At 33.2% G+C, this 12,530-nt stretch overlaps 1 protein-coding gene across 1 annotated transcript; it reads right to left on the bottom strand.

The window, feature by feature from the left end:
- Positions 1 to 246: 246 nt before the first annotated feature.
- Positions 247 to 8,847, bottom strand: LOC148619321 (visual pigment-like receptor peropsin). Its single transcript, XM_088577032.1, has 3 exons — positions 8,215 to 8,847; positions 4,214 to 4,319; positions 247 to 3,575 (listed from the first exon to the last, which is right to left on the bottom strand). The coding sequence occupies exons 1-3, from the start codon at positions 8,845 to 8,847 to the stop codon at positions 3,106 to 3,108; spliced, it is 1,209 nt and encodes a 402-aa protein (XP_088433158.1). The 3' UTR covers positions 247 to 3,105.
- Between the last annotated feature and the right edge of the window lie 3,683 nt (positions 8,848 to 12,530).

The following is a 12,530-nucleotide window of genomic DNA, read 5'->3' as shown; positions in this document are numbered from 1 at the left end:
ATTCTTTTCACATGTCTGGACTTCAAACTTAGAATGAGGTTTTTTTGTTTGTTTTTTTTTTTTATTTTTAGATAACAATATGTGATACTGTGGTCGAATGGAATAGTAATAAAAATGGGTACATTGTTCTTTATTTTATTTTTTTTTATTTTGTTTTTTATCTTTTGTTGATGTTGTTTTTGCTCGTGTGGATTTGTGATAATTTAAAATTCAAAATAATTGTGAGCTTTTATTAAATATAACATAAGTTAGATTATACAGAATATATGGTCTAAATCATATCATACTAAGCCCTCACTTTTCTAGCTTGTACTGCAGCCCTAAGCTACACTACCCTGAAATATTCACCCAATAATAGTACAAGGAACAGATATGGTGCAATGCGACAAATGCACAAGAGTATAACCTAAATACAAAATGGTAATCACCAAAAATACATAAGTACGTCTTCAACAAGTGTAAACACTCCTTTAAGTTACTGCTGAAAGTGTAATAAAATTTTAGGAAACAGAACGATCACACTTCTTCAAAATAAAATAAAAAGTATAATAATGACACAATGACTTTATGATCAACATTAATTTATATCTTAATATATTTAATTTTGTTTTTTTTTGTTTTTTTTTATTTGAATGTGGACAGGCACATGTCTGTGGTGGGTTTAAGGAGGTAGACCTCGGGTAAGGAACATCACTCTTGAAATCAGGGATATGTTTGTATCATATTCAATTTCACTAAAGGCTCTCAAGCATTTTTTGAAGCAGAATAAAATCAATCAAAGTTAATTAGATGCTTACATAAGATGGATGTAAAATGCTGAATACAAACGTTCCAATGATTTTTAAGAGTTGTGTCCCTTACCCTAGGTCTACTTCTTTAAACTAGTTTTATGAGACTTTAACCATCCTGCTTTGGTGTAAGGTAAAAATTAACTGAGTATCCTTACAATACGTAAAACTATTGCATCTTATGATTTATAGAATTTAATTAATGAAAAAATCAATGTTTATGAATACGTTTAGCCATACATATCCCAATATTAAAACTAACAAAGGCACAGCTTTACTAGGAAGTCCAGTCAGTAATGTCTGAGTAATTCAAAATATAGGAAGTAAAATATAAGTAAAATACATTATACAATTATACAACATGTGTGGTCTGCTGGAATCCATGCTCTTACTTTGTTTTCCTTGCTTGTTTGTTATATCTTGGGTCTTGTGATGTTTATTCAGATTTCTTTGGGTATTCGACAAAAAGACCCCAAACAAAACAAAAAAACAAAACAAAACAAAACAAAAACAAAAACAAAAATCTAAAAAACAAAACTTATTAAACATACAAAAGCATAAGTACTATATAACCTTTCACAGTTTTAAATTGATTTTTTTTTCACAAAGTATGATGCAATTGAAAATAAGACCAGGCGCGAATCAAGCAAGTAAAGTGTTTAGTGGTACAGTAAAGAAAAACAAATTATTGCTGAAATTCTTTGTAAAGACATAATTTTTGACTAATTAAATGAAAAACAGAAATGGCGTCAAATTTTAGCCACTTGTATTTCTACAAATCTTCATTATTCCCGGTCTGCACTATATAGAAGGCTTGTGTACTGAACGCATTTTGGCAAGAAAACATCGGCAAAATGTATTTGATGTATATCGCATTGCTATAAATCTGCATACTGTACTTTATAACTTTCTACATACAATACAATGTCAATATACTACTAAAACGTTCGTGACATGCAAAACAAACTTAAGGAGTACACCTATGGTAAGGGACACAACTCTTACAAATAATTGGAACGTTTGTATTCATGCTCTTTATATCAATATCATGCAAGCATCAACGTAACTTGGATTGATTCCATTCTGTTTCAAATGAAAGCTTGATAGGCTTTGGTGAAATTTATATGAAACAAACATATCTCTGATTTCAAGAGTTATGTACCTTACCCTAGGTCTACCTCCTTAAATGATAAAAATATAAGCTAATTCAGGTCTTTGAAAACCATCGTTATTCATACAGCTATGTTAGTGCGTTATAGTAAAGTGGGTAGTCATGGTTACACTTATTTTATACTTCAGTTGACTTTTCCGTATTATCAGGTCCTAAAGTTTTAGCACTATTCTTGGCAAAAAAAATAAAAGAGAATGTATACTAAAAAATCATGTAAATCTGAAATTTATTAAGAAAATTTTATGTTTTGAAAATTGACATTTCCTTTGTATTGTTCATTTGTTTCTATATTGTGATATTGTATAAGATTGTCAGACTCGTATTGTCATATTTTTTTCTCAGAAAAATCTATTTTGAAATTAATGATTCATGTTATCATTGTGTGACTTTCTATGTGTCAGTATTTTACACAAATATTTACTGCGAAAAAGAAGGTGTCACACATGTCGTAGTCTTTATACATTCTTGTTAACATACGTTATTCTTGGGAAAGTAGAAAATTGAGTTACCACCTCTCATTAAACTCTGAATGTCTTGGTTTGTCATTTTGTCCCTAAAAGAGTGTAACGGATGTCTATAGAAATCAACAAGTTATTGTCATGTATAAATGTCTAAAGATTAGGAATTTTAAAGATGCAAAATATAACAATTTTAAGATAAACATACAATTCTGTGGGCTAATATTTACCCAAAACATTTATCACGAAAAAAGTTGTCACTTATGCTGTTGCCTAACTACAAACTCAGTTTAGTCACTTAATCTTACCACTGTCTCAGTAGAAACTCAAGAAATCAAATACTAGTATCAACGAACGTTGCAATTTTTCCGAGGCAAATTTTACATACATCTTGGCACGTCATTCATTTCTGTGCAATTTAAATACTAGTTGAACCAGACTAAAATGCGTTTTAGGATGTCTATGTTGTGAAATCCTTAAAGAATTCATAGAAACTGGAAAATAAAAAGTATCTATAAAAATAGTTTAAAAAAACAAAATTGACTAGAGCATCTTCGTGTAAATTTACCACGATGGAATTTCAATAAAATGGACGGATACACCAATTTTTCTTGCTATCACCTTAAACAATACTTAAAATCATGAATATGCTATGTATACAGTAGTTCATAGCCAGTTCCTTCCAATGCTAACAACTTGTCGTCCCTTTATTACTCAAATCCTTCATCTCGGTTTCATCTCTTCTATTTTCACTTTCTGCATTAATGGCTATATCTTCTACCATAGTTACTTCCCCTGCATCCTCTCCGCTGACCTCTTCCACTGGAGCAACACCGGTCCGCCTAGACTGTTGTGTTTGTGGTTTCGCTTTAGTGGTTGTTTTTGTCTTGTCTTCATCAACGTCAGATTCCTCTGAATCTTTTTCCTTTTCCTCCTCTTTTTTAATTAACTTAGCTTTCAAATCGGAACATGGAATTTTTTCGTAAAGTGCTCTCCTGAACTGTTTATTAGTGAAGACATATATCATTGGGTTCCACATTGAAGCAGACTTTGCAAACATTGCAGGTACGGTTGAAACAATAGCAGGTAATGTACCAAAGCCAAATGCCACCCAAAATGCCGCCATCGCGTAAGGCGTCCATGCAAACAGATATACACCTACAATAATGAAGTCAAAACATATACGACTCGATAAATATCACTGTCACAAGGCCGTTAATATCAAAATATGAATATGATATGTCCAAAGGCTTTTGTTAAGTAGCATTTCTTGTACTATCGGACACAATACGGTGTACTTTGCAAGTGTTTCAAGAAAGTAGAAGAAACTCGCATTCCTGCTGCACTTCTACATTTTTTATCTAGTTCTTGCATGTTTTTTTAGTAGCTACACAGGACCCCCTGTGGTTGCTTAATATATTTTGTTTTCTCTACCTGTAGTTTTCAATAGTAATACAGATGGTAGTGGCGGATCAAAAAAGGGTGGAGACGTTCGCTCCATTAAAACTGGGTTATAATTCTTTTAGCATGAAATCTCGATTTTTATTCCCCAAATTCTACACCCCCCCCCATAATTTGCTTTTGCTTCGTTTCGCTCGACATATAATTCTGTTTACGACCCTAACCTGAAATCCTGGACCCGCCCCTGGCTAGCACACGATAGTTAAATGCTAGTATTTTGTACTGAAAAAAAAAAAACGTTAACATATTTTAATGACCTAACACTCACTATCTGTCATTTAGGCAAATTTAAACAAATATTGAGTACTGACATATAACTTTTTTCGACAACTAACCTATCATCAGGGCTATGGTTTTTGCCATTTTCTTCTCTATTCTTAAATTACGTTTCGCTATCCTGCTCTTCTTATCAAAGGCGGTGTTGCGTGACATCGATCGAATCTTAAAATAATGAAGATGATAATAATAATATACATCATGTTTAGAAAAAAATGCACGTAATTAAAAACTTTAAAAAAAATAAATAGAATCATCTAGATATTGCATCTGTTATTGGTGTACAGTTTTAAATTTTGACATTATCAGATCTACAGTCAGACGGGTGCAGTTTGATGACAATCGTACCAAATACAAAAACTTGTTGATTTTGATAGATATCGCTAAATAATTATCCGATGCAACTTAGAGACAAAATAAGAAATCGAGACTATACATTCACAGTTTGAACAGAAATGGTTATTATAAAAATGCATTTATTTTAATTAAGTTATTCGTAAGGGTTATCTTCATTGTATTATTAAACCTTTGAACTATGCTGTTATTGGTTCTAACATTGACCTTTTGTTAATGAATCAGAAATTAATTAGTCTATTACATTTCGTCCTACTTACCGCCATTTTATCTTGGCATTTGCACGAACACCTTAATTGTTTTACTAAGACATTTTACAATATATTTTCACTAAATCCTGTTGGACGTGTTTTATTGATATTTTAGTTGGAGTAAAGAAGGTGGGCATACCAGTTGTTTTTGGATTTTGAAAAGCGAGTACTCTTTCGAGGTAGATACAGCTTGCTGTCTTTTGTCCTATTTGTTAAAGTGTTTTTATTCTGTATCGATCTCAAGAGTTCAATCCGAATCAACAGATTTTATAGTTCGTGTTATTGTTGTATTTTCCCACCACTGCCCCAGGCTGCCAGCGCTCAAAAACATGTTGAAATATGTGTGTCGGTATGCTATTCTGTTTATGTTAATGTCAAAATAAATAGAATTGTTTATAAATGTACATGCCCCTACGGGCCCCTTTATTTATAATAAAATTATTCTTCTTTTTATAAATATATAGATCTACGGAGGACGAAAAATATATGTAAAGGCAAAGATAGCATCCCATATGTCTCAACGCACAACCCGCGGAATGCTGAATTGTTTAATAAAATTCATGCAAATTTACCAATTGTAATGCAAGATCAACGGACGAACAATATTTTAAACAAATTTAAGAAAATTAAAAGTAAGAGACATGTACCAAAATCGTTAAAGAAACTACTAACATAGGCAAAATTTGATACCAGCATATCGGAAACAAAAGTTCAAAAATGCAAACATCCAAGGTGTGGTATTTGTGACTAAATTTTAGAAGGTAAATCTTCTACATTTAAATCAGGAGATATATTTATTATAAAGAACAGTTTTACGTGTACCTCAGAAAATTTTTGTACATTGTAACTTGCAGTGGTTGCGAGGAAAACTATATTGGACAAACGGGAACATCACTCCGGAAAAGATTTACAGTCCATTGACAACAAATCGAAATTCCAGAATATCGCAAAATACAATTAAGTGGACATTTGGTAGTACAATACAGTTAGGTTATTCTGAAAATTTGGTCTTAATTTCTTGAAATAAAGCTGTTTTGAGGCAGTCCGCACAGAAATTTCCAGTGTTTTGTCATAAAAAAGTGCATATCTTTGAAATCCTTGGTGTGTGCAGGTTCTAGTCATTTATAAGTAATTTAGTGATTATTGTTATAAAACCCAGTAGCCATATTACTGAGTTTTAGTACCAATCTAACAGCCAATTACTATGTTTAATAAAATATCAGGCACTTGACACTACCACAGGATGAAAGCATGCATGGAGGTGGAAAAAGGCTAAAAATAAGACCTTTTCCGATTCATTCTCTCACAATTTTAGTTCCAATGGAGAGATTTAACTTCCATAGCCAAAAGAATTACATTTTCAAATATTTGCTATTTGTCAAAGTTGGATTAAGAAGCAAGGGGTTGAGGGTTAAAATGTTTTTACATTATTTTCTGATTTGACGACAAAAAGAGATAATGCTGCATAAAAATGTCAACCATTAGCAGAGAACAAACAAAAGAAGCCAACAACTGAAGACACTTTAATAGGCTAAAAATTCAATTTTCCATTTCCTCACATAAATGTAAAAATTTAATGTCTTCAAGCATTATGAATTGAAGTTTTATTCAATCTGAAAAGTAAAATATAATAATGTCTATTCTCAGATAAATGGTTTGGGTGGGAGACAAGCTGGATGAATTCTATAATCTATATTTTATGATCAGGGTTCAGTGTATCAGATAGGTTTTTGGCTGGTTAAAGTTGTGTTGACAGATGGTAAGATGGAGATATGTTTTTCTAAACAGCTGATTGTTACATAGTGATAGTGGATCCCAAATAAATTAGAAGGGCAGAAAAAAACCCTACCACAATGAAAGAGACTATTGAGTATGCAACTAGCATAAACACGTCCTACTGATATATCAGCCTGTGTTTTTAAAGTACTGAAGTATTACATTTCTGACTGATGACTTGGATTTATTTACCAGGGATGAGGACACACATTCAGAATCTGATTTCAGTACAGAGAAATACCTCTGATGGTAGGGGCACAAAATGGTGTACATATCCTGAACAACAATTTATCATAAAGTGGGTGCAGCTGGACAGTTCACACATCACAAAGTTTACAACACCGTATCATCACACTCAGACGGAACAAAATAAAACCTGATTAGAATAAATTCCATCACCAGGGCTACAACTTCAAAGAAGGCATATATACAATGACGCTGGTCTGAGGAAAGGACTATGGAAATCAAAACCCAGTGTAAACATCACAAAAACTTAAAGAAATAACAATCATGTAGTCCTTAATCCATCGGCCGAGAAAAACTAAATCTCAAAATCAACTCTACTAAGCCTTAGTAAAAGATAAAAATGTACATCTCTGTAAAATGTCAAAGCATGACGGGAAAAACAACATTATATATCATGTTATTCGTGGAGAAGTAAAATTGAATTATCACTTCTCTTCAAAGTGTGATTTTGTTGTCTTTGGTTGTTAATTTGTTACTAAAAGAGTGCACCAGATGTCTGTAGAAACCAACAAGTTATTGTCAAGTCTAAATGATTAAAGATTAGGAGTTCTAAAGATGAAAATAAAAGAATAAGAAGATAAACATACAATTTAAAAAACGAGGGTTCACGAAACGTTGATAAATTTAAGTTGGGATTAATTTTCTTTATTAAACTTAAAGAATAATATTTGAAAGTCAGATTTGTATGAGCGAAAGTAAAGTGGTGAAAAAGTCAAAGGTGACTGTCCCTTCTTAAAACAGATATAGATGATTAATCATTCCTTAACAATCTAGTTTCTTCATATTAATTCTTGAAAATCACAGTTTTCCGACACACTGGGTCAAACGTGGAGATTATCGTTTCACCAAGGGCGTGTAACCAGTCACACCATATCGGAATAAATGGTAAACTAAATGGGTTTAAATATAGTGCGTTGGTAAATATGATAGCTCACATTGGCCTTCAGTGTATCGCACTATAGACGGAGGCACACACACCTGGGGCACGGATGGTTTCGACCACTCCTCTTTTTTTTTCTTCTCTGTAGACATTATTTCAGTTTGATTCGTTAATTTTATTAAAAATTGTATTTTTGCCTGTTTCTGGTCTAGGAACTGGTAAAAAAAACGATTTTTTAATCAAATTAACGAATCAGACAGCAATAATGGTATGGGGTGGTCGAAACCATCCATTCTCCAGTGCCTGCGGGCGGAGAAGTAGATTATAGTTGCCCTAAGAATAAGTGTCATTTACTTCTTTATACCTGCTAGACAGTAGGAGGAATGTTAACTAGTATGAACTAAATGTTTTAATACTTGGCATGTAGGATCTCAGTTTCAACTAATAAAAGGTTGATATACGGTAGGTATTTTCTTGGCGAAAATGAATACGCGGTGTAGAAGATTAAGTCAATGCTCGATAATTGAAAGATGGTACTCACGAAATCACTCACCGTCATGTAGACAAAGTAGTAACTGTACACCATTATAAATATAGGAATAAGGTAACAATTGAAGAAAATTGCAATGTTATAGCTGAATGCAGAGGGATCATTGTAGTCGTAAGAAACGGAACATGCTGTCCCTGCTCCTTCAAATGCATAAGAACTCCACCCGACAAATGGTACAGCGCTCCAGAAAAAGCCAAAGAAGTAACAAAGAAACAGAGCCAGGCTCACCACTCTGTAGTTTATATTGGAAGCCTGTAATGGTTTTGCTATTACAATATAACGATCTACTGATATGGCCGCCAATATGTACAAGTTGCTAAGTCCGAGAAAGTAGACACTAAATCCATGAAGCACACACCCTGTCCATCCCCACAGCCAGCGGTTGGCTAAGTTAGATGATGCTGGAGGAGGGATTCCAACCGTACACATCAAAAAGTCACATGCCAGTAGACCGATTATGAATAAGTTGGTTGGGGATCGCAGGTGTTTGTTGGTAAAAAATATGTACAAAGCCGCGCCATTGGTTACCCCTCCAATGACTCCCGCTGTAGTTAGGTATATTCCAAGTGATGTAAGGATTATTGGTGAAACCAGTTCAGATGGTGATGGCGTATAATTGGTTATATTTAAAGACATCGTCCCGAACCTAAACTAAACATAAAATTAAAGAATATTTGTTAACATCTGTATTCTTGTACTTTTAGAAGGCCAATAATGATACCAAACCATGTAATTTTAGAGATACCTTTAGAAATTGGAAGTTATGAAAATAGCGACGGCAGCCATTTCTTCATTCAATTAGCATGATTGTTAATGCCTAATTATACACACTTGATGTTTCAGAGGAGAAGGGAATTTCAAGAAACAAACGACGACGGGTGCAAATTAAGAAATGACAAAAGTTCGACCGCTTATTCGATGATTCATATTGATAGATGTGTAGCTCAGTGGTCTCCTCTAAAATGTAATATATCTGTATTATAAGCACATCTTCGTGGAATTTCATAAAATCTTAATTAAAACAGCTTAATGATTAAAAGTCGAAAATGGCAGCTAAGGTACCATTCATCTAAATTTGCATTTAGTAAAATATTTTTCGATTAATTAAACTAATGAGGTTGGAATGATACGTCGCTAAGTTCTTCTTTCGATAGCCAGAAAGCTCAAAGCTTAAGGTTCCTTGGAATAAGTAATTATTTCATCATTTTATTATTTCTTGATAAATAAACCATTCAGGCGCCTTTCTTTATAGTCAAACCACTTAACACTTTTATAGAAGTGGTACTTATTAAGTATATGATACAGTTAGCTGGTTTTCATTCAAATTACATTTCCCCTGATTGTCATTTTCCTAGTTTAAAAATAAATGCAATGTCCGTACCAATGAAATATACAGTCATCGTCATAGAAACTACGTCATATCTTCACATGTACTTCTTCGACGATATAATAAATCATTCACCGAATCAACATTAAAGTTTTTAAAAATATCCGAATTATATAATAGAATTAAACATTTAAGATAAAAAGTGACCTTACCTCAAGTCCTCCCGTCACTGTGGCATCAATATAGTTACCTCCAGCCACTTAGGTTATCCTGTCTGTTTACGCAGTCTGTAGGGAATATAGTCTCACGTCGAATGACCTGCTCCCTGTTACCTCACATAGGACTGCGCCTTCACCAAGATATGAGCAATCACTTGAATTACTTCAATACTCATTTTTATTGTTCAATTACCATAATTGTCTACGCGTACAGCGGAAAATCTTAGCGCTCATTATTGATACATATTTGTCTTGTATCAAGAATAATTACTTGCTGCAGTTGACAATTTCAAAAGGTTTTTACGTATCGTATATTTTATCACTTCATAATATTAATTGTAAGGCATTAAGTTAAGATTTTAAATTTCATAAATGAAAGCCACGGGCCAAACACTTCATTAGCGTGAGCCACGGACCAAAACACTTCATTAGCGTGATCGACTTCCTAAAGGATAGCTCGCGAATTGTATCAGAAATATTTTTGTCATCATTCATTAAGTAACAAGACACATAACCATATCAGATAGTACGGATAGAAGTTTCCATAATTACAGGATAAATCTAGTCACGGCAAGGAACATTAATATTTCTTCATTAATGAAATCTTTTCGGCAACTTTTACATAAAAGATAAATCAATATTTAAGTACCAGTCCATGTAAAATTCAGACACTGACCATATTAAAGTGATTCACGGTGAAGAAAAACCCACCGAACAAACAATGTTTTTTCAATCTATATATGTTATACTTTTGGATAACAGTTGTCATTTCCATATTCAGATCTGTACTTTTGACAAAATCATACATTTATCTCCCACTAAAATAAACCAAATCGAATATAATCAAAAACAATAACCCTTACAAAATGCTAATTTCATGTACACTCTATATAAATGTTATCTCAAAAGCGCAACACCCTATTGAAAAACTAAGACTGGTTATGTGGCCTGTAACTGATTTTGATCGAGAAATACATGTGAAATTGGTGGTTTTTCGACATACATGAATCACCTCCTGTCTGATTTTTATAAAGACTGCTACTTAAAAACTAACCTTACCATGAATATAACCAAAAAAAAAAAAAAATATGACAAATAATTGCTTGATATGGTATACATTTAATTTGTTTTTTATCAGTAACAATGTATATATTTTGTAAATATGTTCTCTTAATTATATAATTCTGAATACTTCAATTGTTTCCATTACATTGACAGGCCCAATGTAAATCATTCCATACAGTTCCAATATGTCCAATAAGATATCTTGTTCGTAGATTTACGCTAAAATGATATAGGCATCATTTTGGTACACAGCGAGATGAAATCCATTATTATAGTGTTCAACTATTAAAGTACAAGTAAAAAATAAGTTAACCATAAAATGCTATCAAAATAAAACTATAGATCTTTATCCTGTAATGCTGGGATCAATCAACAGATAGTCGTGAGAAAGTCTGTACATACAATATTTATCTTCATAATGACCTAATTACCATTTACTATTTACTGACCCATAATTTACCCAATACACAACGCCTCGTGTCACTGGGACATAATGTCTGAGGCTAAATTTGGAAGAGGTCTCGGGGCATCAAAAGCCCCAGAAAGGCAGTGTGTAGGCCATCGGCGTGTGAATATACCCTATCACTTACCATACTTGCCCCAGCTGTTGGTAAAAAGTTTGCCAGATAGAGTCGTGAGTCTTGGTTGGCAACTTATTTAAGAGAGAAAATTCTGGAGCAAAACCAGGTGGATTCAACTCGATAGCCTTGCCTGGCAATAAATCTAGAGAGAAACTTTGATAACTCTGGTCCTTATGGTAGGGGTTGAGCCAGTGGTTAATTACATTTTCTCATAAACAACACAGATTACAGAAACACAGACAATAGAATATATTGGTCAGAAGACCAAAGTTCGAAGCAAAACCAGTATGATGCCTTAAAGTGAAAGTCAAAAGAAAGCTAGACAGCGGAACTGCATAAGATTAATGGAATCTGTTAGATTTTGTAGAATGAATGTTAGAACTATTGTGTATGATGCAGAAACTAATCAGCCAACATAGCCAAAGAGATGGAAAGATACAGTCTTCAGATACTTAGATTATATGAATCAAGATGGAAACAAGCGGGTAAGATCAGAATAAACTCCGGCCAAACCATCATATACCCTTAAAGAAGGAAATGCACCTCATAAAGAAGATGTTGTAATTATGTTCTCTTTAACATCAAATAAGAGAATAATTTAAATGTGAAAATGTGTTATGTTCTTACCAATTATGCAGATAATGACTAGAAAGAAGGAATTTTACACCATACAACAAACAGCTAAGAAGGAACGAAGAAATGACAACTGTAATGGGAGATATGAGTGCAAAAGTTTGTTCTAATAACTTATGATATGACAGAATTACGAGACTTCATGGAACAGGAGAGACAAATGAAATTGGTCAGCTTTTCATTAATTTTTGTGAAGAAAACAACCTTGTCTTAGGGGGTACATTTTTTTCACATAAGAATATTCATAAGGCCACTTAAATTTCTCCAGACCATCGCACACCATATATGCATCTGTGCTAAGATGAAGAATATGATTCTGTGGAAAGTAAATGGGCAGATGTAAAGGAAATCATTACATCACCCTGTAAAGGGTGCATTAGCATTAGCATTAGCAGAAGAAAAAGACATACAACCAGCAGCACACCACCTTGATATAGACTGCACCCACCATCATTAGAAGAAATTATTAAAGCTAAAAAGACTTTTAAAAAGTTG

The sequence above is a fragment of the Perna viridis genome, chromosome 4 (assembly GCF_037379345.1).
Source record: "Perna viridis isolate PV_CMFRI_1.1 ecotype Kerala chromosome 4, ASM3737934v1, whole genome shotgun sequence".
NCBI classification, from domain to species: domain Eukaryota; kingdom Metazoa; phylum Mollusca; class Bivalvia; order Mytilida; family Mytilidae; genus Perna; species Perna viridis.
The sequence above is the reverse complement of the archived record's forward strand: the minus strand, read 5'-3'. Positions and strand labels throughout refer to the sequence as shown.